We start from the raw sequence: 27937 nt of genomic DNA, 5'->3' as shown, positions 1-27937 counted from the left end.
CCAAATTAAATGTGCGGTATTGCAGTTTAGTGATGATCTATAGATATAGTTTTATTGATAGTTTTCATACTGGTCTTAGATTCCTGAGGATTCCTACAATCTACTCCAACAAGCTGGTGATCGCCCCCAGCTGCTGGTTACCATGACATCATTCTGATGTAGTTACCCTGCCACTAGAAAAAGTCAGATTTGAGGACATCTGATCTGAACATTTGACAATGTATAGTCTGTATTCAGGTAATTAGGTGTGAAGCTACTAGATGGAGCTTCCTGGTGTTCTCACTGGACTCAGGATAAATATCATTAACATGAATAAATCTACTTGAGCTGTCAAACCTGTAGAGAATGGAGCTGCACACAGAGGGCTTTCGCCAACAGCACTGAGGCACGAGCACTTGGTGCAAACAAATGAACTGCTTTCCATTCATTTCCATCCATATATACATCCATACTTAAAGACTTGACAAAATGTAAAAAACATAAAAATGACAGGATGGAGTTCACAAACCAGTTTATTGAGAGGAAAGTGGTGTTCAGTATTCAGTCTTCCATACAAAAATGACAAATCCTGTAGAGAGCTTTGAGGAACAGATCCTAAAACAAACATTCAGGATATTTCACATTTGATTTGACTTTGAAGGTCAAAACAAAACAACAAAAACCCAGAACTGAACCCGTCCCACCACCGGCACATTCTCTGAGCTGTGAACCGAATTAGTGACATTTGTATTTATTCTTAATCAATACTGTAATTTAATATCTTGGTCTGGTATTTTCCAAACCTCCACTACAAACATGACTGGAGACGTGATCATGAGGCCTTACTCACTGCTTGAAAATGTTACCTGTTTGACTCGTGTGAAGCATTAACCCCTTACTGTACAGCATATTCAGATCATTTCCACTGAAAGCTTTAGAAAAATATTGCACACTAAACTTCTATTAATTAATTTGTCAAGATAATCCTGAAAGAATGGTTGACATCCAACACCATCTGACCGATGACATGAAAGTTAGTGGTTATCAGTTTTAACTAACCTGTTACTGGTCCAGATTCTTCTTCATGTAAGAAGTTAATTCAAATGAAAGCTGATAACACAAACAGGATTAGGTGGTAAAGACATTTTAAAAGCTTATTAAAAGTAATCACAAGCAGTCCAATGCATTTGCAGTGTCAAAAATGCACACTTCAGGGATGTAAAGCGTACCACTCATTTTCAGTCCAATGTTAAAAACACTATTTTTAAATAGGGGGTTCTACATGTGGAGATTTTATCATGGTTCTATATGGGGTTTGGGCACACTTGACTGAGTTCTATTAACTTGAGTGTGGAAATAGTGATAAAATGGCTACGATGCCTTCATCCTATTATTACCAAATGATCACTCTTTTAACTAACCTATATTTGTCATCTGGGGGAACACCACTGCTGGGACAGCGCGATCCAGAATTGTTCATCCAGACCTGAGTGAAAGCCTGCGGGGCTAGTTGGTGCTTAAAGTTTTTGTTAGGTCACCTTATTTTTTTCCTGATCACATTGTGACAATAAAGATTCAGTTAAGATGTATTTCATAAAAAACCAAAGTTATTTATCCTATGACAGAAAGTATCCCAGCAAACCTGTGAATTAACAGTGGTGTTCCTGGAAATCTGAACATAACGGCGCCTATAGCCAACAATACAAACAAGGGCCTTCACCAAACTTGCTGCAAGTTTGGGGACCTTGAGATCCAACAGCGTGTCTGCTGTGAGGGCCCCTGGTAATGAATGAGAAGACAGAAAATGGTGAGACTTGCCTCGGGGTGAAACAGGGCTACACTGAGACAGGGCCTCAGCCAGTCCCCCATGGCATCGCTACGGGGAGAAGAAAAATTTGGGTTTTAGCACTAAAGCCATCGTTAACCCGGAAATTATGCACCGAGTGTGTCAAAGGCTCGTCTGCCAGCCTGCACAGAGGCTCAACTCATAAAACACACGGCTTACAGCAAGAAGAAAACATTCACCCAACATTTTTCATTTCAAGATCATAAATTCACATTTCTTTTTCATCTTCCAAGACTAGAGAAGCACAATTTAGTTTAGAACTGGAGTACAAACCTGCAGCCACGTCTCGTAAAGAAGAGTCTTACATTTTTGCCACATTTTATTACAATACAGTTTTACAACAATACAAATACCGTTTCACTAGTTTAAGGGACACAAAACAGTGAATTCATGAACATGTTTGAAGCCCTCACCAAACAAAGTTGGGGACACAAAGTCCAACAGCACTGCGTGCTGTGAAGGCCTCACTCTTAGCTCAGAACAGAAACGTGTTCACAAAAAACTTGCCTTGATAAACGGAGGAAACAGCCCATGTAACTCCAGCGCCTTCACAACACTACGAACCAAATCTACTACACTTCTACACACCTAAATGAAACATGAGAAGGGAAAAAGCCACAGAACAGAGAGGGTGTTTGAAAAAGCAGGTTTGAATGTGTAAATATTTCCCGTGCGCTCTGTGATGCTCTTATTGCTCTTTTGTTTGCAGCGTCACTTCCTCACAGCTCAGAATAAAACAGATGAGGACATTAGAAAAGGGTTGAGTGTCCAAACCTACTGAAGAGAGGAAGGCAGGCTTCAGTAGCGGCCTTCGGGTGACATGAGGGGGGGTCTCATACCCATGGGTGGGGGGGCTCCTCCCTGGTATCCTGAAGGAATCACAGGACGGGCCTGTCCGTAGGGAGGCATCCCTCCTGATATGTAACCTGGCATGGCCTGGGGTGGAGCGCCATACGGACCTGCACAGAAATCAGTAGCACATCATGCTACTAGCATGGCTACGTCAGGTATAGATGACAGAAGGTCAGATAATTATTGTAAAGGCGGGTCGTCGTTACCAGGTATGGGATGCCTCACGCCCGGCTGCCTAGGAGCCATCATGGCGCCCAGGGAACCCACTACCGGTGCGGCACCGGTGTTCTGGTCATGTTGGGGAATGCTGCACTGATACCTGGGCAACTGAGCTCGCAACTCTTCCTACATGACACCAAAAGAAAGCAAGGAAAAACAATTTGACACTGGAATTCTATAATGAGTAAGAAATGTGACAAATTATTTCAAAAAACTGGAACAATCTTTGATTATTGCTCTGATTATTTGATTAAAATCCTAACTTACTGTAAAAAAAAAAATTCATACATAGATGTTTGCAGCTGGACTACTCACCAGTGAGATATCCTCATCGGGGTGGATCAACTTACTGGTTGCACTGGAAGTGACGAGGGTGACAGGTTTACTGGTCACAGTGGTGGGGGGTTTGGAGAGCACGCTGGTGCCAGCACTGGGGCTGGCCGCCACTGCTATGGTGGCCTGTGTGTAGGCTGGGAACGTGGGCTTGGAGGGGTCAGAGGAGGTGGAGGCAGGAAGGTGGGGAGAACCTGATACTTTCTGTTGACTCTGAGAAGCAAGAGAGGGAACGCATTAAAGACACAGTGTTTCATAACTGCAGGTACATTTCTACCAGAACACATGCCTTCATACAGTCTGAGGTAAAAGTTTTCATTTCAATGACCGCTGTTTGTATTCCTGACAATTTAGGACCATTGAATCAATGTTTTTACATTTTTAGATTACCTGTAACCCATTAACATATGAGTGGAGAAACGAAAATGTATTCAAGCCTGCAGGAAAAAAAATCTAAAAAAGCATGCTATATTATCCTGAAGCACCCAGGCCACGTTACAAATCTCCATGAAGTTTTGTATTTTTCGAGGGCAGATTTGTAACAAAAATGAAATCAAACGAAAGCATGACAAAGCATTTCAAACATTTTTTCCTGCTAAAAGCTGCACTGACACATAAAAACAATGTCCAAATAGACCAGAGGCAAACTAAGCACAGTTATTTGCACGTTAACTGCACAGCAGCAGGTGAGGGTCGGGGCAGACAGCTGCATACTTGTGATGCAAGAGGGAACAGAGCTTTAGGGGATGCGGACTGAGAGTCTGCACTTGTACTTGCGACAGGACTGCCCATCTGCAGCACAGGAAGAGAATAAAGGATAGGAAATGTAAAGGATAGAACTGTTCTGTGAAATGAATAACTGGGTAAAGTCTCCTTGATGTGTGTGTGTGTGTGTGTGTGTGTGTGTGTGTGTGTGTGTGTGTGTGTGTGTGTGTGTGTGTGTGTGTGTGTGTGTGTGTGTGAGAGACACAGTTACTAATATCCAACAGTTTCGTCCCATCATAGATGTGCTGTTGTGAAGACTTCACCTGTCCAGCGATGGGGAAAAGAGGCTTAGTGACATCAGGCTGGGGTAGGGGGGCGGTGACAGCGGGTCCTACAGGTCTAGTCAACATGTTGGAGGCAGGTGGGACCTGAGCCATGTTTGACATCATTGGACGGTGGCCCACAGGAGGTATGCCTGAAACCCACCGGCAGATCCAGGAATAAGGGTTTCACCACAGCTACATGACAACACACTCACAGGCTTTCATTTAAAATAAAAAATATTCACATTAAATGAGTGCCTTCTAAAGACAGGGCCTGGTAGGGCCTTACCTGGTGGCATACCTGGCATCATTGGAGGCATGCCTGGACCTGGAGGCATCATTCCACCCATGGGTATCATCCTAAACAAACAACAGGAAATAACCATGGCTTAAGAAGAGCTGGAATTAGGATGTGACTGATAAATCAATAAATCTGTACCCTGGAGGCATTCCTGGCAGCATGGGGGGCATTCCTGGGATCATCGGTGGCACGCTGGGTATCATGGGAGGAATTCCTACAACAATGTGATGTGTTGTTACGAACTCATGCAAGTTATTACATTACTAATAACTTTAAATGCACTTGAAGTGACTGCACGGGGTCAGTCTCCCACCTGAGTAGCTGCCGGGAGGAACCCCTAGCGGCCCCGAGATGGGAGGCACGCTGGGCTGTGTTATAGGGGGGATGAAGCCACCCTGGAGCTGTCCTGTAGCATGTTGGTGGAAGGAGGGCCCAGGCTCATCGTCTTCATCATCTTCATCAGAGTCGTCTGGGTTTTGCTTTTTCTTTTGCGTGTCTGAAAATAGGAAAATACATAAACAGCTAGAAAAAAAACCTCCAGACAATCCAACACAGCAATGATTCTCATCTGAGTACCTTGGTTTTTTTGCTCCAGCACTCTCCTTCTCTCCTCCATGTCTTTCTCAGGAATCCCCTCCATGCCATATATTTCCAGTTCAATATCCGTTCTTCCAGGTATTGCGTTTGGGACTCCATCGATGGTCTCTTTGTGCACCTTTAATGTAAGGGAGGTGGTAACGGCACTGCATAAATCAGGAGCTTTATCTGGTTTTATGACAATAGTTTGTCTTATTTCCTCACCTGCATACAGTGGATGGCCAGACCAGGACCAGTGTACAGCTTTTTGTGACAGATGTGACATTTGAAGTGTTTCGCCTTCTGATGCTGGATGAGAATCTTCTCATCATCAAAATCCCGGTTACAATACCTGAGTTTATAGCTGAGGGAGCGGTCGCTCCATCAATGAGGGTTCTGTTTATTCTGTTTAAAGGTGGTTATTAAAATTGAACTTAAGAGTAAAACACGGGATGCTATCTAAATACGCACAATAAGATCAGGTTAGGAATTTAAAATCATTGTACTAACAGTGGACGTTAAAGATGCATCCTGTTCGTCTTTGCTGCAGGTTATCTGTACATAAACACCGACAGGAGCGCTCCTGGCTGTAGGAAGCGCTGCTTGGTTTACAGCTGACATTAGCTTGTGTTAAAGAACATGTCGGAGTCTAAAATAAGAAGACACCGTTGAAACATGTCAGACAGATGTCCGAAAGGATACCAGCACCAAGGCTTCATCTGCTTTTTCTTCTTCCTTCCCATAATTTCCGCCGAGTCGCTTCTCAGTTCACCAGCGCAGATCGTTCACATGTCAGCCGCGGCTGGGTTCTACTCAACCTACTATGGCAACGCAACGAGCCACCATCTCTCTGCTTTTGATTGGCTTGCGCCCATATCAGTTCCTTAACCTTTAACTAATCATATCCCGCAGTTACGAAATCTAACCAATCACACAATGCCCTAAATACTAACCAATCAGAGGCGGAGTAGGATAGCCCAACCTTCACAATAGTAGAATTGGAATATTTTGTGAGGATGGCTATAGATGGGTGAATATGGCGTCTGACACCGAGCGATCAGAAACAGTGTCCTCAGGCGGCCTCTGGTGTTCAGTTATTTATTTTATTAATTTCAGTTCATCTTTATGGAATCAATATATGACAGTTGAGATAATTAAACTCATCAAAGCAAAAACAGTATCAGACTTCCGGCTCTTAACTGCCAATTAACTCATTGATCCCTGATAAAAGAGGCAATAAGATGTTGTTCTTTGCAATGGTTTGTCTCTCTCGACTTTTGCGTTAAGGTTTGCGTTGATGCTTTCATCGTTTTCATTTCTGCTGCCTGAGTTTATCGCTGTTCTCCAAATCACAGAACTGATCAGTTTGGGTGTGTTCACGCTACTAAGTACGTAGGACGTAATGTAGTGACAAAGTAGTGTTAACTCTGGCATCACAGGACTGCTTTGCAAGATTTAAAAAAAAAAAAAAAAGCATACATAGAATTTCTAATAAAAACCATGTCACCTTTTAAAACAAGCAAATATACTACTGTATAACAATTTTACAACACCGGAACTGAAAGAAGCGGTTCAGATTTTAACCGGACACTATTAGGTGGTACACAGAGATTGTTCGCATGCGCAAAAATAATTTATGACGCTAGAACGAGATATTACACGTTATAATTTGTATATCTGATGCTTCTGCAAAGTTAATGTCAGCGGGAGGTCGCGATATATTTCATATCGTTAGATAAATAATATAAACGCTATTTCATCTGCTATTTGAGGAGGCTGCTAGCTTCCTCCGTGCAGCGGTAGAATCATGTTTACCTCCCAAACCTCGTCATTCCAGGATTCAATTGACGTGGAAGAGAGAGATGATTTTGACAGTGAAGAAATGTCAGGATACAACCAGAGAATACAGCTGAACTGCTACTACACCATCTACCTGTACCAGGGCACCAGGTGATGCTCGATAAGATCAGCTTTTCTGTTTAAACCTGCTGATGTTGCCTTAGGATGAAACGTCTGCAAAATATTTCTTTTAAAAAAAATTATAATTTTTTTTCCTTAAATACACAGTAAAATATTTGTAAATGATTCATAATGCAGTGTGTAATTGTTTTACTTGTGCTTATTGGTTTTTGTTCACAGTTACTAACTTTATCCTGCAGGACATCTCACAATTGCAGTTATTTCATTTCTGAATACAACCAGTTCCCCCATTTGTAATCTTTTTTTTTAATTTATTTATTTATTTATTTAGACAGGTTATGATTCTTATCCTAAACCAATGTGCTGACAGTGGCACTCATGTAGGTGAAACCACATTCATTCATTGAAAGCTGACCAGGTGATGAGCGAACTGTCACTTGTCTTAGATCTGAGGCTTCTGGGGAAAGTGAGGCGTGGAGCCAGAGACGGGCAGACTCCACTACCAGTCAGGATGACTTTAGGTAACAAGGGAGCCTCCGCCCTATCGTCTCTTTGCTATCCGTGGATGTTTCTCTTTGGCGTTCACTGTCACTGCATTGGTGTATTCATGGGCTGTCACTGGAAATCCAATCAACATGGAATAACTGCTGTTTTCATTGTACTTAACTTGCTGTGCTGCTGTTACATGGCCTTTAGGTCTCTCCCGGTGTGTCAAGTAGCCTTGACATAAAGTGAGTGAACTACATTTGCGTGCCTGTATATTTATTTTAAAGGTAAAATGATGACACTTATTCTGTTTTCTTACACTCGGTGAGGTGTCACAGTCGCAGCTGTATGTGTTGTGTTGGTTGTGGCAAACGGTTCATCAGCTTTCTCCATCTGTTCTCCATTGACATCAGTGGCTTCCAAATTCCTCATGGGCACAATCTGCTGCTTCACTTCTTACTGATTTGTTTTGCCCTTCCCACAGCCTGACACTCATTGACAGCAGCCTGCCATCAGAGGCAGAGCCTGAGCTGCGGACCTACATTTCAAGGAGATTGAGCAAAGGAGCCCTGCTGGGAGGCATGGGCAACATCGCCACTGTGGAACTCAGGTAATATTATTTAAATATTCTCTCACAAAGGTTTGCATCAGTGATGCTACACACAAACCATGAGGAAGGCATTGGTATTGTGACAAAACAACGAAGGTCACTGTTTGCCTTAATTTTGCTGCCCGGATGCAGCAATGCTTCATTGATATATTATAAATGGTATCAGGGTGGATGTAGCCTCTTTCAGTTTATCAGAGTAATGGAAAAGGTGAACAAATGCTTTGGCAAACACAAATATTTTTATTTCCAACTCTTCACAGTATCCCAGAGCAGGCCATTGGCTGCTACTGCTGCCTGCTGGAGCAGGAAAGGTCTCCTGAGCAGCCGGATGCTGACGGAAATGGACATGTCATCTGCTTTATGGGAGGCTCTGAGAAAGGATTGAACCTATATCCTTTTAGCAGTTTCTTATCGCTTTTTGTTATCATCAAATCTATCGTGGATACTTCATCCTAAGGCTCTCCTGCAAGAATTTGCAGGACATCAGTTCCCCGAAATGTAAACATCAGACTTTTGAACAGGAGATATGAACATTTGACTTATGATGTTAGACAGTCAGTGGTTTGAATTCCTTGACCCTAAACACGTTTAGATTAGAGCTTGATAAATATGTCCAAGGCTTACACAGCAGTCTGCAAATCTCAGAGGTATGAAAATGTAATAACATTGCGATGAGGATGTAAGTATTGTCATTACATCATTGTATGGCATGCATGTGTGTCAGCTGCAGAACCTCGAGACAGAGGTGCGTCCCTATCTGAGCCGCTGGTACGAGGAATCTGTGATGCATATTCATCGGGTGGTGCAGCTGGTCCAGAGCAACATCAGCTTCCTGCTTCATGCTGTGAGTTTGACATCTCTGCAGTGTGACCAATGTGTAAAATGACTGCTCTCTAATAAAGGTTTGTCGGACATACTGGAGCTGAGATTCATTAAATAATGAGAAGACAGCATACTCTGTACAGTCATAGGTCTGTTCAGTAGATAATGTAACTGGAAAGCACTCAGAAGGTGTAAAACTCAGCCAACGCCACTGTCAGGGAAATTTGAGCAATTAGACCATAGTTTTTGGATTTTCGAGGCTCCAGATCTATTTTTTATCTAGATGTTTCTCGGTATTAAATGCATTTAAAAGACTGATTTTCCCTCATGTCAGCTAGATATTTGTGACAGCATCATTTCTCTGTTATTGTACTTTGCCATCTACGAGTTTTTCCTTCCAAAAATATATTATATCCTGTGTATTAAAATACAATAAAATCAAATTGATCAATTTTTTTTCCTGCAGGTACTGTTTCTCCAGAACAGTAAATTTGAGCTCATAACTCTTCTCTATGCAGGCTCTGAGTCACACACATGTTGAGGTCCATAATTCAGATGAAAAGACAAAGACGGATGTGTCCAGGTAACTGACAGAAACAAATCTGGTCTGCCTGCTTATTTCATGTAGTTCCTGATATCCGTCTGTTTGTCTGCTGTGTTATTATTTTCTGCACAGGTTCATCAAAGCAGCTAGTTTGCAGGGCCTGTCCCAACAAGAGACCACCACATCCTCTCTATGTAAAGCTATCTCAGAGGACACACAGTCAGACCTGATCATAGACTGCTCCACTAGCCCACCCACTCTCTTAAATACTGGTACATTTCCATGAACAATATTTGATGAAAAAAATTTAATTTTGTGCAGTCTAAGTCTTAAAGTGTGATGTTGTTTTCTTCCCAGTCAGTAATCGTTTCTGTGATGACTGGATTCAGGCGTTTCTCAACGCTGCAGAACGTTGTAATCCTTTCCTGCTCAGACAGATTCTGGAGAACTTCAAACTGAAGGTAAGAAAACAAGCACAAAAAGAATTTATCAGAGGATTTGCAACCCTGTCGGAGTTCCACATCCTGTTTTCAGGTCTAAAGATTTTCATGACCTCGCAAATTTTACAGAATTTATGTGTGGAACTTCAACAAAATTAAAATTCTATTATTGCCAAAGAAAAGTCAAACAGTCCGAGTTTAAATTTGCATGGTAGAATGTGCTTACAAAATGATTTAATATGAGAAACTCTTTGCAGACACACCACATAACCTTTTTCGCCGCTCTCTTTCTTTCATCCCACTTTCTCTTTTCAACTTGTTCTTTCCTCTCTCTCTCCCTACAGGCAATCCAGGACATGAACAGCCTGAAGCGCTTTGTGCGACAGGCAGAGATGAGTCATTACGCTTTGTTCCGCTGCTGCCAGTTCCTACAAGGCTGTGGAAACGGGGACGTGTTACTGCAGAATGCCAGAGCAGAGCACAGTGACCTGCCGGAATCCTGCAGCATCATCACCGTTCTGGAAGAGTTCCTCAGGGAGCAGTCCCAGTCCCAGGCCTGACTCCACTTTCACACGTAGCTGCGGAGTGTGAAGGATGGACACTTGCTATTGCTTTGTCAGTGACACAGAGATATTGACTGTGTACTATTCTAAACCTAGCACTACATCCTAAGTTAAAAAGTCAAATGAGTTTGTCAAAGTAAATTTTGGCGGCGGAACTTTTAAATTATTAAATTCTGAATGGCATAATCAGTATAAAATACAAGTAGTAAATAATTTTAATCATTTCCTGACATCACTTCTGCTTCCCAGCAGGAGGAGGTCAGATCCAGAGTATGAGCTGTAGTAGACTGACAACATTTGCTGAGTTGTATCATTGTGGTTAAATAATATTTTATTCAATCTAGCATGACTGCGCTCACTTTAACAATGAATAAGAGATGAAATTAGAATGAATTAAGAGGTGAATTAAAACAAAACTCCTGCAGATCACATTAAATTTGTAACGTAGCATTTTCCCTATATTCCTTTAACACTTTTTATGTCGCGTGACTGTAACATTACTGTGAGCCAAATATAATAGTGGTGTTTCACATTAAACAATCACTACATGGAGCCGATCTAAACTCTAGCCTCTGATCATTAGTGAGGAATAGTCTTTGAGTGTTGATGTCTACATGTTTGTTGTATAAAATTTTATTGTACATTTCTTTGGACAAGAATTATATTGAAATACACAAATTGCTTGTTACATATGCCTTTTTTTCCAGTACTTGCACTATTATCACTACTATTACTATTTGTCTAATGAATACTGAATATGTGCATGTCTATCAGGATGTGAGTATAATCATTCTCTGGGAACACAGTATTGTAACTGGTGTGATTTCTGGATTTTCATTTCTGTTTACAAAGATCTTCACCGCCGCCACGAGCTGAAGGTTTGATGAGAAAAAAAAGGGTGAATCAATATTTGTTAAACATTTGTTGAGTTGTATGATAATACATAGACATGACAGATGTCAAATGTGTAAGAAAATAGATTATATATACAGTATGTATGTGTTAATGAAGAATAATGCTATTTCATAAAATTTTTATTTTGTTAATTGCTTTTTGAACCAAGCTAAAACCATTCCCACTAAAACAAGTCCAAAGTGTAATGCAGCAATATCCGTGTAAGTGTTGTGTACTTTCATATTGTGAAACATAAATGATTTTACTGCTCTGACCTGTGGTGTGTGACTGACCCACAGTGTTCTGTATGCTCACACACGTCTAAGTGGTTTTCAACCGCAGATGGAAGCTGAAATAAATACTACAGTCTAACCTCTGTGGTCTGGTTGTGCACAGGCAAATGGGATTTTTTTTTTTTTGGTGTAATACTGTTTGTTTTCAATCCATCAGAGTTTAACACAAAGCCACAGATCCTTGAGCAAAACCAATCTTGTGTTCGATAACCGTGAGTTGAGTCTGAGGAGATCCTTGTGTCCTCAAACCGGACCGTCTGTCTGGTGGAGTCTGTCCTCCTGCTGCTCCTCTGAGCTGAAAGCTTCTCACACACACAAAACATTTAAGGCTGTAGCTTCTGTTATATTTCACATGTGAAAGTTCATAGTGTTTATGTTTTATTTGTAATGTAATAATTAAACACAAACTAATTCTTTATGGGGTTTACCTGAACTGCGATCATGCTGCATCATCAGATTCCTTGGTACAGCGTAGATGTCCTCTGTGAGGTCTGGAAAAAACATTAAATACATATGGTTATATTTATGAATAATTGACTACTTCAAAAACATGCTGAAATGACACATGATCGCACCAGGAGGTTCAGCAGCCCTCCTGGAAGACATGGGAAAGTCATACGCATCCTCGTCCATGTGGTCAGTCTGATCATCTGAGGAGACACACAAACACATGATGGGCTCAGTTTGGATGTTCAACCATCGTCATGATGTCTGTGCTAAGATAGATGCTAAATTTAGAGGATAATAAAGCTCTTACTCTTTCTAGCTGGTAAAATATCGTAGTCAAATTCGTCTTTATTTGCATTTCTTAACCTATCAGTAGACTGAAGACTTCTGTCACCTGAAAACAAGATTAAAACTGAGTTCATCTGATCATTAAAATCTGATCATTCTAATGTTGATGCTGGTAGTTATCGTCTGGCTGTGTACCTTGGCTATTTGGCTCCTCTGAGGGGGAGCTGGGGGAGGAGGTGCTGCTGGCCTCAGGCAGGATGTGGCCTGTGGGGGCAGAGAGGGGAGCCTTAGGAGATGGCGACTCCTCCACAGCGTCACTGGGGAAGCTGTCTGCTCTCTTTCTCTGCTCAGACACCGGAAGGCTGAGGATGCAGTTTAATTAAAGCAAGAAAAATCACCTAAACTTATTCCAAAAATTCAAATCCAGATGGATTAAGATGGATTATTTTTGCTTTAGGTCATTCTAAGTAAGTGTGAGACTCACAATGTGCCTCTGGAGTTAGAGAGTTGCATGGCTTGCCATAGATGCTCTATCCACTGCTGCCTGAGAGCCGCAGTTTCTGCTGCCTGCACACACACACACACACACACACACACACACACACACACACACACACACACACACACGCTTAGTTTGGGCCAATATAAATAGATAGATATACTTTATTTATCCCAAACTGGGAAATTTAGAATAGTTAATAAAAAACAGAAATGATATGGAAAAAATGAAATTATCAAGAGAAAATTTGAGGTTTTTCCGAACATTTTAATGTTTGGAATTTCTAGCATTTCAAACATTTTAATGTGTAGTGAAATGTAGAAGAACTGTTAAAATGGGAAATTATTTTAATCAAGTCAAATATAGCTCAAATTGCAAAAAATAGTATTGACTACTCTGAGTTCCATAAACATTAGATGTTATTGGAGTTTAAAGGCAGATTAATCGTTATCATTATTACCGTTACTATTGGATGACTCACCAACAACTTTCTCTTTCCATTGGCCATGACAATCTCAAACATGAAGCGTTTGGTGTCAACTCTCTTTACCTCTCGAACTGACTGCACCTGATTGGCAGATATTCGCAGTAATCAGTGTTTTCTCACTATTAGCAAAGACCTCACATTGTTTACATGAGAAATAGACAGTGAGAAGTTAAAGCTATGAATTCAAAATGTTTCTAAATGTTAACATTTAGGATCAAAATAAAGTCATGTTAAAGCTGGGGATACTGTTAATAATATTTGTCCAACCAGAGTTGGTTGACTGTATCTTGCATTGATTATTTAAAATAACTTCTAATAAAAAGTTCAAACAACTACTAGAAGTACAATTTACCCCTGAAAGGAATTGGAATATGTAATGACTCACATACTAGGAACTACAAAGAAGTAATTTAGCTTGTCTCTACAGATGCATATTAACTTCTCATAAATCATCCATGAGACTGACTCACATTGTAAACGTAGTAACTGCCTCTCAGGTGTGACTGGGAACAGAGAGTCATGCATTTAAAGTGAGACTTCAAGTAATAGTCTAGTAATGTTCATTTAATCCTGTACCCATCTTTTAAATTTAGGTTGAGCAGGTCAGACATTAAATACACGAGTCTGCTGAACTCACGGCGCTCCCATTCTTCTTGGTGTAGAAGAACAGAGTTGTGTTTTGAAGCCTGAACCAATATGTCACCCACATTTTCTACAGACAGAAAAACAGTATGTAAGTTATTTTTGGAACCTGTGCTCACTTGAGGTAAAGATTTTTTTTAAACTTACCATTGTATCCTTTCTTTTCTGCAAGAAGCTTTCGAAAGATAAATTAATCCCATTTGTAGACATGTTTGCCTCACGTTGATTTGTCAGGTCTGTCTACCTGCGATTTCCTCGTCACACTGGTTGGGAAGTACCATTCACAGCCACATAATACCTACTTCTCTATTCACTGGCTCTACTCTCCTTCAACCGGTTATTCTTCAATTAATTTAGGAAGTGGAATGAGCAATTGTCTTTCTGCTATTACCAAGGAGACAGAAACAGTGACACCACTGGGTGTAAATGTCATTTATTACATATTTAAAACCATCATACTTCTCATGTCGATTTAATTAGCTGTCATTTTAGCCAATAAGACACACAAAGTGGTGCGCCACATCGTTTTTACTTGACTTTATTAAAAATGCTGGAAAAGAGAAGACTGAAGACACAAATTCCTGTAGCTTTTTAAGGTGGTAGAGATGAGCTGATGTTAATCGGACAGTCACTTGGTTCATGATGCCAGTAAGTTCATAAAAACAAAAAGGACCAAAGATCTGTGTGAGAACCAAAAAATGAATCGCAAACATAACGTAATATCATGCCATGTGGACAACTTTGATAATACTACATACAAAAATACATGGAAAATGTCAATTCCCTCCATCTGTTTCATGCGGTGCACTCGAAACAAACAAGAAAACAAATTGGGTTAATAAATTAACACACAAAAATAAACAACTGCATGACATCCATAACTTCTCTAATGTTTAGACGTAGCAGTGACACCACCCTTTGGTGCTGCTTCTGCTCTCTATGCGGTCAAGACTAAAATTCTTCAGAAATACATGATATACTGCATATACACACACGTACAAACAGCCTATGGTGTGTCTGTACATGGCTGCCTCTCTCTGATCTCCCACCACAGAATGAGTAACACTCACCTGAGAAAAAAATAAAATGACTGGATCAGTTGATGACTGGTAGTGAGTGATCATTCAGATCCAACCTGCTGCTTCCTCTTAAAAAACAACCAAACCACACTTCATACTGAGCTCATTTCTTTCTTTAATGTTTTGTGAATGAAGGTGAGGTGGAGCTGGGGGGCAGCCAGTCCATTTTGAGTTTTTCAGGTAGGGAGGGAAGAGGCAAAGTCACCACAGGGACCGGGTGGGAGAGGGTGACTGACTGGTTCCGTCCGATCACCGATGTTTGAGCAGCGCTCTGTACAGGGCGAGGCCAAGCACGGCGCAGACGGTGGCGCCGAGGCTCGCTCTCAGCCAGAAGGTGGAGTTCTTCAGGTCCGCCTGAGCCAGGTGCCTGAGAGAGGAAGAGCAGGTGAAGAAGGTGTGACACATGGAGAGGTGCAGCATTGTTAAAACCACAGCATGAAGATTTGCTCTCTCTCCCACCAGCGGACTTTCTGTATCAGGACCATACATGACGGGGACTGGTGCCTGAAACAGGAACAAGCGTTCTCGTGACGTTTAGCGTCATTTCTGTTCAGGAAACGGGAGCAAACATCAGAAGCAGCTCGGTGAACGAGACATGAAAATCATACTGTAGCTCTAAAATAATGACACAACCTGTTTCCATCAAAACACACCAACATGTTTTCCTGTATGACCACACGAGGACCAGAACACTCCTCTCTGTGGATCTGGTTTCTGACTTTACCTTTCTGAGGCATCCGTGAACATCTCCACGCTGGAGACGTGTGAAACCTCCCCTGTCAGGCTGAAATCCTCTGATCCTCCACCCAGCCTCACAGCCTCCCCCACACACTGACACACACTCAAGCAGACCTGGTCAAACGTCACCGCACACCTCACACCACAGCAAAACCGCTGCATACACCACACAGAAGTCTGACAGGAAATTCTGACATCTTCAGGTATGATAAGGTGCAAAAGATTTTGTCAGATTTCACCCTCATTCTAACACTCCTAAAAAATGTGTTTTGCACATTCCAGAGCTGTCATAATGAATGCCATGCTATTAATAGTGTCGACAACTCCCAAAGACAGACCAGGCCTCAAAACAAAGGATTATTACTGAACGCAGTTCAAACATCTAGTCACGCCTTGCCCATCAACACCCAAGAATCCCTCTGTCTGGTACCACTGATGCGGAAAAACCCCACTGCCCATTCTACAATCCTCCTTAGTTCAATAATTCTTAACACCTAGCTCTCTTTTCTGTCTGATAAACGAATAAATACAGCCAGTAAGAAGGCATGCATTTGGTTACCCAGAGAATTAGAGAACAGGAGAGCCATGGAACGTTCTGACATTCAGATCAGCAGAGGTTGAAAACATGCAAGAGGAAGAGAAAGAAGGCTAGCCAAGAACAACAACATGTACACCTACAATGGGAAAGGAAAAACACAAAGACAGGAAACACAAGAAGGGAAAAAGGGATAAAATAACAGGGTGAATGATTCAGTACAGTCAAGTTAAACATCTATACACAAGCCTGCTATAGAATGGGCAGCGTTCAGACTGGCGACCAAAATCCAATTTTAGCCCATCCAGATTGAAAGCGGATGGTTCTTTTGTAGTCTGAAAAGTCACATACTACATAAATATCAGATATGAAACAGAATCCAATTGAATCCGATTTGCCTACAGTCTGAAAGCGGCCTTAGGGTGTGAGAGCTCCACCTGCAGGAGAACATGCGATGCGCAGGTTTAGTGAACGAACAAACAGATGTAACACCTGAGCTTCTCAAAGCATCACCTGCAGGTCAGACTTCAGAGTTAAGAAGGTAAATGAAGACAAAACATGACTGATGACCTCACTGAGCACTGTTCGTCGCTGATGAAGGCCAGAGATGTAAATTAACAAATAGGAATATTTTATATCCTTCGTGATTTGAAAGGAAAAGAGCAAATGGACAATCCTCAGTGAGGTTTTCAGTTAGAAGCACAAACCTAAGAGGACGGTTGTGATTCTCTCATCAGTGCAGGTGATAAGTTTGTTAGGTGAGACTTACAGTTTGCATAACACAGCAGGACAGAGGAGAGCAACAATTTTCAAGCCTTAATAATAATTAACTAGTGTTCAACAATAATCTCAACCTCCAATCCACCTTGTATGACATGTTTGTTTAAAACATTGTCAGTGTTATTAGTCTAGTTTCACCGCACAAGTAAAAAAACACCTGTATTAGTTGTTGCCTGAAGGATTCGGACACACTGTCACCTGCCTGGCCAGAAGCCGGCGTGTTAGCGGGCGCAGCGCGGTCACGCTTTGCTGTGTCAGACTGTAGAGGGAGCTGATGGTGGGCTGGATGGAGCTGGAGCAGAGACCAAGACACCCCACGTGACCAACGGGTCTGAGCTATACAGGAAGTGGACTGTCAAGTAACATGTGGCTAAAAGTTCAACGGTCCTGTTAGAACTCCAGTTTGGCTCCAACGCTACACGGATATAATACAAGATAGACATTTCACTAAAAGAAAAGTTTCTGAGAGTTAATTTTGTTCGTAGCCATAATGATTATCCAAACATCTTGAACTGATTTTTATAAATATCTGAATATTTTACGATGATCTGGCTTGTGGATTTCACAGATTCGTCAGATGAGGACATTTCAAGATCTTTGGAATAAAACTACTTGACATCCCCATAAGTCCCAACTGCACACCACAGTCTGTTCTGGATTTAATTGATACCCATAGGCCCTGAGGAGAATGTTATGTGAACACCGTCCAACATAATGGAACACTTCTGTTACTACAGGTATGATATTTAATTACGTTGAACATTCACCCTGACGTGCTGTGGACATGAACTGTAAACCTCAGTGAAGGAGAGACACACTGACCCTAACCAGTGTTACAGAGCTTGGGTGAATCAGGACGCTTTCTCTTGTGGAGGTCCGGCCCCACAGAGGGAGACACAGAGAGGGAAGGGGGTCTGTGTTCAAATACTGGGAGTTTTTTCTACTTGTGAACCTGTTATTAATGAGCCTGCAGAGTTGGGCCTTAATGCTGCGCAGCAGCTGCAACTTGAGGAGGTTCTGACACAGGCAATAGGTGCACCTGTTGCAGACGCACATGCAGCGCAGACGGGCGTAGCTGCGGAAAGACACAGAAATGTGTGGATTCACAACTGTGTGAAGGCAACACACACCAAACTCAGAAGTCTGAAGATAAATCTTAAACTTAACAAATGACAAAAAGTACAGACAAAAGTACAAAGAACGCATTCCTCCATGGGTGTAGAGTCCATCTGATGTTACCTCCCCGACTCAAAGTAAACACACAAGAATAGAAAAGTAAACAAGGAAACATCTATGAACTGGGAATTATCAATCTTACCAGAAAGTTAGAAGGAAATATGAGAATAGGGATAAAGGTGAAGAAAGAAAAGGAATGTTGTCAACAAAGGAAAGGCTGTAGGAAAACAAACAACGCAGTCAGAGACTGCAACATCCCGACTTAACTGCATCTTACCCTGACCTACTTTCAGGGTAGGTACCTCGAAAGTAGTATCTGACTAGTGCATAGACTAGTGCATATGGGGAAGGCCAGCGTAAGACATGGATCAAAGCTAGTGCATGGGTAGATCAAAGTACTAGCTTTGATCTATGGTCTTACTCACACTGGCCTTCGCCCTCGTCTTTCTATCTTATCCAGTTCCTGAGTGTACAAAAGTTGAAATTTGACCGTGACCTAGTTTTCTCAAGGTCATCATCTCATTTTAATCCCCTTTGCTGCCCAAGTAATCTCCTTTTTTGTTTCATCTTTCTATCTGAAACGGTTGCAAAGATATTTGGTGGACATACGAATAGACGAACACTGACGATTACAATACATCACCACTTTGAACCGGGATGTAATTGAGGACATAATGCAACATACAGTGTATATCAAAATTACATTTGTAGCTCTAATCTCTGCAGCCTCCATGTGTTCATTTGGTTTATTTCCATTAAGCAGCAAAATGTCACCAAGACAAAAAAACCACAAGACTATTAAAAAATAGAATTTTTTTACTTTAGAATCTCTTTGAGCCTAAAACTAGAATATTAGAAAACAAACACCCTGTTACACGAGAGACTACAACCTCCAACATAGATTAATGTGATTAATCTCACATGAATATCATCTTATTATGGGATACACACCTGACGATGGTGACCCTAATGTCTCCTTAGAGGACGTTTGTAAATTTAGACAGTGTTCTCTCATTTTAGCGAAGGCCTTCAAGCCATCGTTGCATGGCAGCAGCCGGTGACACTTCTGACCAACGACATTAAACGACGCAAAAGAGGAAAAATGACTCCCCATGTGTCAGTCAGTAAAAGGCTGTGGAGCAACGAAGGAGAAAGGAGTGATCTTTAAGAGACATGAGCGCAAATTAGTCCAACCTACGAATGCAATGAACTAGTTTGTTGTACCGCAAGTCTTTTCTTGACCAGAAGAAATGAAAATACCGCTTTATAAGAAAAGGTTTAAAAAACACAGCTACCTTTTGTCAAACTGTCTTATTACTTATGCCTTGGTTGCGAATCTTATGATTATAAAATACAAGTAGACTTTTTGGGATACATTGATCCAGGGGTGGCAAATATGACTCGGTGTACACAGGATAAAATGGATGAGGTAGACATGCTGGAGGGACTCACGGAGGTGTAAGCTAGATGAGAGCACACAGGGGGTTAATACTCACGGATACATGGCCATGGTGGTGAGTCTGGTGTAGATGTCTTTGTTGAGTGTCTCGTTTGTGTTGCACGTAAACAGCTGGGGTGGGTGGAGCTTGTGTTTACGGCAGAACTCCTGCGGTGACAGGCTGTAGTGCTGTCGCACTTCATGCAGGTCCGACTTGGCTGCGATCACCACACAAGGCGTCTTGCTGTCTATGAAGTATTGCTGCCCAACAAAAAAAAAAGTTCACGTTGACTTAATGTCTACAAAACACCTTCAAGTCGGTGCAGCTACTCGTTTCTCCACCCTCTGAAACGCACCTTGTACACTTTGGCACAGTATTCAAAGGAGCGTGGATTGTTGATGTCGTACACCAAACAAACCACATCACAGGTGAGGTCTGCCTCTGACAGGAAGTCAAGATCTGGCATCATCTCGTGGAGCTTTTGTGTGCAGATATCACCAGAGAGAAAAGAGACAGTGTGCAGATGGTTGAGATTAGTGTTGTACTAACGCTGTAATTCACTCAGATTACGCAGCACAATCCAAAAGCCAGATGAGCACATGGGTCTTACCAACAGGTACTTCTCCTGACCATAAACATAGGTGGTGCTGATAGCATACAGGGACTTGTGGTCTTCTCTAATTCGCCTCTGTCGCTGTGGTGGAAAAGTAATGACATTAAAAACAAAAACACAATATTTGAGTGTTAATACTCTGGTCCTGTTTGACATTTACATTAAAAAAAAGGTCTTGGGCTGAACATGTTGGAGAATTATCAACCATGACATTAAAGCTCTTTCAGTCGATAACAAAAGATAGTGTAGCCCCAAAATTCCCACCCACTTACACAAAAAAACAAAACAAAAAAAACCACCCAGGATGAATGGATCAATAGCCTTAAAAGGTGCATTTGTGTTATTACAGGTGTCCTATGAAGAAAAACGTGTTTTTTCAGCTCTCTACATGAATATAGTGGTCCTCCCTAACCCTACAGACTCCTAGTATCTGGAACACCCTTCAGGAGAACCCTAACCCCAGCCCAGACAAAAAGAGTGTCCGCCAGGGAGTCCATTTAGGACCATGGATCAGTTTGGCACAATACATTTCAAATACAGTGTAGCTGGACACCTACCAGCTGTGTGACATTAATTAAAGGGGACAATATGGGATCTTTAAGGTTACGTGCAAAATGCCGTCATTGTGAACAAATCGCTTTGAAAAAGCATTCAAATTAAAATGACAAAGACGCTTAAATGAGTAAAAATGAACCCTTAAAGTCATCATTTCCACTGACCTGTAGGTTCTTTCCCAGGAACGCTTGAAGGAAGCCACTCTTTCCGCTCCCCCGGGCCCCCAAAACATTACAGCGAAACACGCTGCGCTGGGTTTGTTTCTTCTGCAGATCGATGCGTTTGTTCCGTGTAACTGGAGGACAGGGAATGCATATTTTTAGATTTCAAATTATATTTATAGATATATATTTTTAGAACTTTTTGCAACTTAATAAAAAATACCAACAATGCAGTTTGGTGTTTTTGTTCTAAGTTACATTTCTAAACTATTATCATTCTTGATAGTAAATCTGACACAGTGCTGCTTTCTCTTACCTGTGATGGCAGCTGCTTGAGACTCCTGCTCATAGATTATAGAGTAACCCAAGTACCCCAAATATTCCAGACTGCGCTGCACGTCTAGATATGTTGTTAACCTAGCACAGGAAACACACGAGTCATTATGATTCCTACAGGAGTGGGACTGTTGTCAGGTTGTGGAACAAAGATCTGATGGCATGTCTGTACATCGTTAGAACAGTTCCATACTCACGTCCACTGGGAGAGGTATCCTTGGTATGTGATCCACCCTTGGTCATTAGTGCAAACTGTGTTGTTAACGTCTGGACCCCATGGCATGTAAGGAAACACTTTGAACAAGTCCTTCACCTCGTCCGGTGAGAGTGCACAATCTCTGTCCTATATAAAAAAATTAAAAAAAAAAGAGTAAAAAACAAATCTAAATGACCCAACAACCGCTAGCCAACAGGTAAAACACACAGAAGTTGTTCAGGTAACACAGCACAGACCAGCCTCAGCTGTTAGAAGAATTAAGCAGGTAAAAGAACTGAATGAATGTTTTAACCTTTATATTTGTACCAACTCACTTTGTCGTGTTTGTCAAAGACACTCTGGAGGAAGAGGTAAGCATTGTGGTTGAGCTCTGTGGTGCAGTCGGAAGGGATCTTTACCCTGCAGTAAAGACAGGCAGAAACAATAATGACTGCCAGAGAACGACGTTACAGAAGCGTGACAAAGGACAGAACAATACGTCTGAAATAAAGACAACATGAAACAACACAGAAAATTAATTCGAGTTCAGGAAATATCCTGTGCCCACTGCTATGAATTATACATGACAACAATGATTTTAATAATGCAGAAGTATTTCTCTCCAGAAAAGTTACCAATAACCACAACAAATTTTTAAAAAACTGTCATAGATTTCTTGTCTTTAACTAATTACGATATAGATTTAACAAACACAAATTACAGGAATAATCTTGTGTCTACTGAATAATGAAAAAAGAAAAAAAAAATCTGTCAAAAACAAAACACAATCCAAAAGGTCTTTACTACTTAAAGCCACCATTGGTCCTTCCAGTTTCAACTGGTTTGACAGTGACGCCCAATGATTTTCATCATTCAGCTGTTAATCTGAATTGTTTGATATCGACTGCAGGACACAGTGTGAACAATTTGTGAACGATAGCTGTGTGTTTCCTAACTTTTGTGGTAGGTTAAATCAAAGCGACAAAGCCTCCTGATCTGTCATTTGTGAGGTTACTGTAGTTGTACACAAAGCCTTACTGACGACGTCTGACAAGGTCATCGACTCAACCAATAACCAGAATAAATAAAATAAAATTTTCGGGTTAAAAATATTAACCTATCCCCGCTATCCCTTTAAAATAAAACCAGGCAGTCTGCACTTACAAAGGGAACAGATATTCTTGTGTCAGCTCCAGATCGTCGTCGTAACCAAACCTCCTCAACACGGTCCAGGTGGTCTCATGTCGTCCTCGCTGTATGAAGAGGGTGTGAAGGAACAGGAAGCCTGAAATGACCAACCAATATGACAATGAAGGGACTCAACTCTAACCTATTAAAACAACTAAGCACTAGTAAGACATGGAGTTCTTGAGGGGATGTGATGAAGGTTAAATCATGACGAGGAAGAGGGAGGGAAAAAAATAGCAACGATCTGTGTTTGACCTTTGAGTGTGAGTCCGTTGTCTTTGACTCCATCAGTCATGTTCCTCTTGACAACGTTCTTCACATCTTCTAAGGCCTGATGTCCCAGCAGCGTATTGAAGCACGTACTCTACAGACGTAAAAAAAACCCAATACAAATGACAAAACTGATGTGTGCCTTCAGAAAGCTGCTCTGTAACAGTGACTCATTGGAAAGCTGCCATTTTTCTCTTCCATGCTAGAGGCCTGACAGGTGATCCAAATGATGAAGAACTTCAGCTTCCTTTTTCAACCTTAAAGAAGTCATCTGTTGGGAAACATTACCTGGAAGAAGTTGAGTTCATGGTCATTCAGGATGCCATCGTTGTCCAGGTCAGACACTTTAAAGATTCGAGTTAAAGCCTTGATGCAAGAGGGCTTCAACTGTAACACAGGAAAAATTAAATAATGTCTGTTGTTAAATGGACTTTTAGCAGACATCAAGTTTAACTGTGATCAACATTAGGGATGCACTCATCACACATTTTCTCTCCTGATTGTTTCCTGATGATTTCTGCTGGAGGTTCTGCTCGAACTAGCGGCTCACGCGAGGTAAGCCTCAGCCTGCCCACGACCAGTCTTGAATAGCTTTATTTTAACCGTTGATCAAGATTAGATAGGAAGTCATTATATTTCTACCACCGGTGATGCATCTACTGTATTAACCTCACCTCCTTCTCCTCTGGACAGTATAGAGGTCCTGTTGGGTGGAGAACAGCTTTCTGGGCGTAGTAGAAGAGCTCCGAGATATTCTTCAGATTTTTGGCAGAACACTGAGGAACAGGACACCAGGGTTACAGAATTATATTATGTCACCAAATGAAGCCTTATGTTTTACCTGATGTTTAAGTTTGAATGCCATCCATCATTATTTACATGCATCACTTTCAATAACCACAGGCACACCCTCAAAATCAGTGCCTGAACGGTCTACTTCTGTTAGTGGCTGAGATGAGAGAAAGCAGAGTGAAACTGCATGTCCCTTTTTCTGCACACATGACATGAAATGTAACTACTATCGAAATGAAAATTGAATAAAAACAAATTGTGGGCATCAGTGCTGCCCTAAACACAGTAGTGGTTGGTGCCTCTGTATTTGTGTGTTGATAACTTCCCAGTTCACTTAATGAAGCTGAAGCACTCGGTTCTGACGGTCGGTGGAGTCAGGAGTTCACACTGAGGTCCCTGCCAAAACTGGATATCATATTCCATTTGCCAGTTCATCACCATTATATCCACTTCATCATTCAAGGTTCGATATTTGGACACCCATGCCTTAATGGATCTAAATGTGTGTGTGTGTGTGTGTGTGTGTGTGTGTGTGTGTGTGTGTGTGTGTGTGTGTGTGTGTGTGTGTGTGTGTGTGTATTAATCTTTTACCTCTACACAAGTCTCAATATCCTGGTATTGATTCATGATAGGAAGGATGGTCTCCATGCTGCTGTGCTCCACCAGGTCGGACTTGTTCCCCACAAGGATTAATGGTACCCTGCAATAAAGCCTTATAACTAAATCACAGTGTCTTTGGGGTTGGGGCTTTTTGTTAGAGAAAAAACAACATTTAATGATGAAGCCCTGATGATTTTTTCCACAACACCACAGAAATTAAGGGTTTGATGGAAACTAGACATCAACCAAGTAGATTTACAATCACAACCAATTAGCATTGAGTGACTCAAACATATTTATGGGAGGAACTCTCAGGACAACAGGTGCACTTTAGAGAACCTAAACATGAAGGCGTTAGACCTGCGACATGAACGAACCTGCTGTCCTTGTCTGTCCTGTCGTTTATGAGGGGGATCCAATGGCTGGTCACCTAGGGGAACATAGAACAACATCAAGTATTGCAGCCAGACAAACAATTGTGACAAAAACAAATCATATTTTGTAGATTAGCACAATCAGCTTGTGAAGGTCTTCCTTCAGATTCCAGACATACTGTCTGAATTGTACTCCATGAAGAGGAAACATTCTCACCTTTTCAATAGACTTCTTGTTGTTGACTGAATAAACTATGCAGATGACATTTGCCTGGGAAGACAAATAGTGATATTAACTTATGCTAGAAAAAGAAATAAATGCTGTGCAGACAGTGAAAGAACAGATGAGACCAAAATTGAGGCAAACCAACCTTTGAAATTTCTTGATACAACTGTTCTTCTGACTGTTCAGCTTCTAAGAAATTCAAAAGAAACATCAGTACAATTTGGTTTGTGTTGTAAAGACCCTTACAAAACCATTAAATTGTTTCCTGTGCAGTCATGGTATTGATTTATGTGACATTTTTACCTGAGTAGTCCACAATGTGTGTGGGTACCCTCTCTGGCGTGACACCAGCCGGGATAATGATCTCCTCAGCTCGAAGAGGAACCTGGAAGACAGAAAATAAAAATTCAAACATCTATCAAGGCAGACATAAAACTTGTTGTCTGTGTTGTGTTTTTACACTCATGAAATAAGAGTAAATCTGATCTATAGCCCTTCCTCAATATACATGATAGGGATGGTACTAGAAACAGATATCAGAGATACCTGACTGGCTGCTGATACGTACCTCATCAGGGAACTCCTCACTGACCAGAGACATGATCAGTGATGTCTTTCCCACTTTGGCTGTAGGAGCAAAAGAAAATTATTTTTTTTAGAATGATTTTACACGAAGTCTTCCTTTAAAAGTCAGTGAGCCATTACCTTATTGCATCTCTGATATTTAAATTCAGAATTCTGCGTGATGCTTCCGATTGCTTCTACATATACACATTTCTAAAAAATGCAGCCACAAACAGATCCTCCATCACAAGTAACATTCAAAAATTAAAATGCTTTGCGCAAGTTCACTGATAAAATTCGACTGAAATAACTATCTGCTCAAAACACGATACACAATAAAAAAGCATTCTGTAAGCGATTCATTGCTTAAGTCACTGATCAAGCAGAAATGCTGATCTGTTACAGTTTGGAGCTTCTTACATTATACAACCTGGCATATTTGGTACTGTCAATGAGATAAAATCTCCTTAGTCTTCTACAATTTAATATTTAAGTTATTTTTGTATTATAACACAAGTACCAAAATATTCTTTAGAGGAAGTGTCTTCTGATTTATCAATAATGAAAATTATCCTCCATTGCAGCCGTGGCTGTTGATTCCTCAGTGCCGTCAGTGTCCTGACAGTCCGTCTGCATCAGCACACAAACTGTATCTACTGAACCGCATGACACACACATCAGTCAATACCAACACATACCGCGTAAATGTACGCTGTTCTGCACAGCCACAACTGACATAAATACCACGCACACACACACACACACACACACACACACACACACACACACACACACACACACTCACACACACAAGCTAATATTTGCTTGCTACAAATGTGATTCAATTTTTTTCTTAATATCCAATCCACTTCCATATAATTCACATCACTTTTCATAAATTATGTGTTCAGTTTTGGAGAATATTTTTTGCAATACAGTAACAACCTCCTTATGCTGTTGGTGAGTCAAACAAACTGATCCATTGTCCAGAATGTTAAATTCTGACCTTATGAATTTAATAGGAATTGCTGAAATTAGCTTTTTAGTTTTTATACTTAAACAAAAAGAATTTACATAATTTCAAATTAAAACTATTTAAGTGAAATAATTGTCTTACAAGTTAAAATTTCAACGAAGTACTAATGACTTTTTAAATGTACTTGGTCTTAGAATTATTACTTCAAAACTGAATCAAGGTAACTGCTATTAAATCAAAATATAAGTTGTTAGAACAGATTGAGCGGTCATATTAAAGTCACATGTATTTATAATTGATAATTCATTCATATTTAGATCCAACATTCCAATAACTTTTATTTCACACCGCCGACTATAAATTAACCTGCAGTATTTTGCTTGCCGCTCATTACTGAATAGTTGACTGGAAACTTTATAAGAAATCGTCTGATACAATATAATCGAGTGTAAAACCGTCCTGCAGAAATACATCGACTTATATCACACTTCTAGTGTTTATATGAGTGTGTTTGGTATTCAAACCCAAATCGTGGCAGCCTCGTCCTGAGGCAGTCTGATTAGAATCACGTCATGGTGGAAACACTCATGACCTATCTGTTGCGTTCCTTGTGAAACCAGATGGAAAATATATCATATATTTATATATGCGTTATATTTTAAGCTTTGGATAACAAATAGCTACTGCACATGACTAACACAATACAGAATCATCTGAGCAGCCGATCGCTGCTCATGCCGCCACTTCAGTGTCCATTGAATCCATCTGTAGCCTCTAGCTGCCTCATTAGCATGTTAGCTAACAGAGCATTCCTCAGGGTTAAAAACACAGTACTTACGTTCCCCTACAAGTAATATCCTCACGTCTTTCCTCATGTTTCGACTGGATTCCTTATTCAAAGAGACTCTATTATTTCATGTAGTCCTTCGGGTGCTGTCCTCCCACAGCAGTTTATCTAACGTCAGGCCTGCGCAGTGAAGTCCAACCGCTGTCAAACTCCCGGCGCCTTTGTAGGACAAAACGGACGGACAGTTTTCTGAGCTCCTTCGTGTTTACCAGGCGCTTCTTCTCAAACTGAAGTTCATTATTTCAGAAGGTGATAAATTTCAATAGTAGTTTGTGGCACATTTCTAAGCAATTTCATCTTAATCACAGTCTTTTCGGCGCATGCATGGCATTTGGCAATTGCAATTCCTTGAGCATGCCCGACCCTCCAGTACCCGGCAACTACAGCAGCCCGTACAGGACAAACTATAGTTAATATGAAGAC

General features: G+C 41.0%; 4 protein-coding genes across 13 annotated transcripts; 1 reads left to right on the top strand and 3 right to left on the bottom strand.

Annotated features, from left to right (window-relative positions):
- Positions 1 to 501: 501 nt before the first annotated feature.
- LOC137610288 (BUB3-interacting and GLEBS motif-containing protein ZNF207-like) lies at positions 502 to 5946 on the bottom strand. Of its 8 annotated transcripts, none has more exons than XR_011038455.1 (13): positions 5837 to 5946; positions 5360 to 5486; positions 5135 to 5273; positions 4872 to 5054; positions 4697 to 4772; positions 4547 to 4617; positions 4258 to 4409; positions 3944 to 4021; positions 3212 to 3442; positions 2884 to 3022; positions 2333 to 2784; positions 1798 to 1855; positions 502 to 1089 (listed from the first exon to the last, which is right to left on the bottom strand). XR_011038455.1 is itself a non-coding variant. In XM_068337835.1 (12 exons), exons 1-11 carry the CDS (start codon positions 5875 to 5877, stop codon positions 2624 to 2626), a joined length of 1398 nt encoding a protein of 465 aa, XP_068193936.1. In that variant the 5' UTR covers positions 5878 to 5946; the 3' UTR covers positions 502 to 2413; positions 2604 to 2623. The 8 variants fall into 8 exon arrangements, 4 of the variants coding, with proteins under 4 accessions (XP_068193936.1, XP_068193935.1, XP_068193938.1 ...); XR_011038454.1 differs by having other exon boundaries at positions 502 to 1855; positions 2333 to 2413; positions 2604 to 2784; XR_011038453.1 differs by having other exon boundaries at positions 1798 to 2784.
- An 804-nt stretch (positions 5947 to 6750) lies between these two features.
- On the top strand, positions 6751 to 10523 carry c16h17orf75 (chromosome 16 C17orf75 homolog). Its single transcript, XM_068336804.1, has 10 exons — positions 6751 to 7084; positions 7501 to 7575; positions 8025 to 8150; positions 8411 to 8539; positions 8737 to 8797; positions 8875 to 8994; positions 9491 to 9555; positions 9649 to 9788; positions 9874 to 9977; positions 10301 to 10523. The coding sequence occupies exons 1-10, from the start codon at positions 6942 to 6944 to the stop codon at positions 10514 to 10516; spliced, it is 1179 nt and encodes a 392-aa protein (XP_068192905.1). The 5' UTR covers positions 6751 to 6941; the 3' UTR covers positions 10517 to 10523.
- A 1347-nt stretch (positions 10524 to 11870) lies between these two features.
- LOC137609646 (uncharacterized) lies at positions 11871 to 14324 on the bottom strand. Of its 2 annotated transcripts, XM_068336802.1 has the most exons (10): positions 14217 to 14324; positions 14065 to 14139; positions 13898 to 13930; positions 13422 to 13508; positions 12926 to 13008; positions 12637 to 12803; positions 12464 to 12547; positions 12282 to 12356; positions 12135 to 12197; positions 11871 to 12008 (listed from the first exon to the last, which is right to left on the bottom strand). In XM_068336802.1, exons 1-10 carry the CDS (start codon positions 14277 to 14279, stop codon positions 11950 to 11952), a joined length of 789 nt encoding a protein of 262 aa, XP_068192903.1. In that variant the 5' UTR covers positions 14280 to 14324; the 3' UTR covers positions 11871 to 11949. The 2 variants fall into 2 exon arrangements, with proteins under 2 accessions (XP_068192903.1, XP_068192904.1); XM_068336803.1 differs by lacking the exon at positions 12464 to 12547.
- A 168-nt stretch (positions 14325 to 14492) lies between these two features.
- Positions 14493 to 27884, bottom strand: rhot1a (ras homolog family member T1a). 2 transcript variants are annotated; one of them, XR_011038381.1, is made up of 20 exons: positions 27506 to 27884; positions 25696 to 25754; positions 25431 to 25512; positions 25273 to 25316; positions 25119 to 25172; positions 24905 to 24957; positions 24519 to 24627; positions 23810 to 23911; positions 23424 to 23522; positions 23121 to 23229; positions 22842 to 22962; positions 22013 to 22097; positions 21679 to 21824; positions 21462 to 21562; positions 21149 to 21279; positions 20427 to 20510; positions 20172 to 20294; positions 19874 to 20076; positions 16446 to 17493; positions 14493 to 15515 (listed from the first exon to the last, which is right to left on the bottom strand). XR_011038381.1 is itself a non-coding variant. In XM_068337118.1 (19 exons), the coding sequence occupies exons 1-19, from the start codon at positions 27540 to 27542 to the stop codon at positions 15398 to 15400; spliced, it is 1860 nt and encodes a 619-aa protein (XP_068193219.1). In that variant the 5' UTR covers positions 27543 to 27884; the 3' UTR covers positions 14493 to 15397. The 2 variants fall into 2 exon arrangements, 1 of the variants encoding a protein (XP_068193219.1); XM_068337118.1 differs by lacking the exon at positions 16446 to 17493.
- Between the last annotated feature and the right edge of the window lie 53 nt (positions 27885 to 27937).

The sequence above is a fragment of the Antennarius striatus genome, chromosome 16 (genome assembly GCF_040054535.1).
Source record: "Antennarius striatus isolate MH-2024 chromosome 16, ASM4005453v1, whole genome shotgun sequence".
Taxonomy (NCBI): Eukaryota; Metazoa; Chordata; class Actinopteri; order Lophiiformes; family Antennariidae; genus Antennarius; species Antennarius striatus.
Note: the sequence above shows the minus strand (reverse complement) of the source record. Positions and strands in the feature narration are given on the sequence as shown.

Excerpts from the sequence above, each read along its gene's own strand:
- rhot1a (XM_068337118.1), bottom strand. The coding sequence starts at position 27,542 with ATGAGGAAAGACGTGAGGATATTACTTGTAGGGGAAC. Across the intron at positions 23,523-23,809 it reads ACTGTCCAGAGGAGAAGGAG|TTGAAGCCCTCTTGCATCAA; the intron begins GTGAGGTTAATA and ends CCTGTGTTACAG. Across the intron at positions 15,516-19,873 it reads ACCACCATGGCCATGTATCC|GCACCTGGCTCAGGCGGACC; the intron begins GTGAGTATTAAC and ends TTCCTCTCTCAG.
- LOC137610288 (XM_068337834.1), bottom strand. The coding sequence starts at position 5,877 with ATGGGAAGGAAGAAGAAAAAGCAGATGAAGCCTTGGTGCTG. Across the intron at positions 3,443-3,943 it reads TGTTCCCTCTTGCATCACAA|AGTCAACAGAAAGTATCAGG; the intron begins GTATGCAGCTGT and ends CTTGCTTCTCAG. Across the intron at positions 3,023-3,211 it reads CCGATGAGGATATCTCACTG|GAAGAGTTGCGAGCTCAGTT; the intron begins GTGAGTAGTCCA and ends GGTGTCATGTAG.
- LOC137609646 (XM_068336802.1), bottom strand. The coding sequence starts at position 14,279 with ATGTCTACAAATGGGATTAATTTATCTTTCGAAAGCTTCTTGCAGAAA. Across the intron at positions 13,509-13,897 it reads GCAGTTACTACGTTTACAAT|GTGCAGTCAGTTCGAGAGGT; the intron begins GTGAGTCAGTCT and ends TCTGCCAATCAG. Across the intron at positions 12,357-12,463 it reads TATTTTACCAGCTAGAAAGA|ATGATCAGACTGACCACATG; the intron begins GTAAGAGCTTTA and ends GTGTCTCCTCAG.
- c16h17orf75 (XM_068336804.1), top strand. The coding sequence starts at position 6,942 with ATGTTTACCTCCCAAACCTCGTCATTCCAGGATTCAATTGACGTGGAA. Across the intron at positions 7,576-8,024 it reads ACCAGTCAGGATGACTTTAG|CCTGACACTCATTGACAGCA; the intron begins GTAACAAGGGAG and ends CCCTTCCCACAG. Across the intron at positions 9,978-10,300 it reads TGGAGAACTTCAAACTGAAG|GCAATCCAGGACATGAACAG; the intron begins GTAAGAAAACAA and ends CTCTCCCTACAG.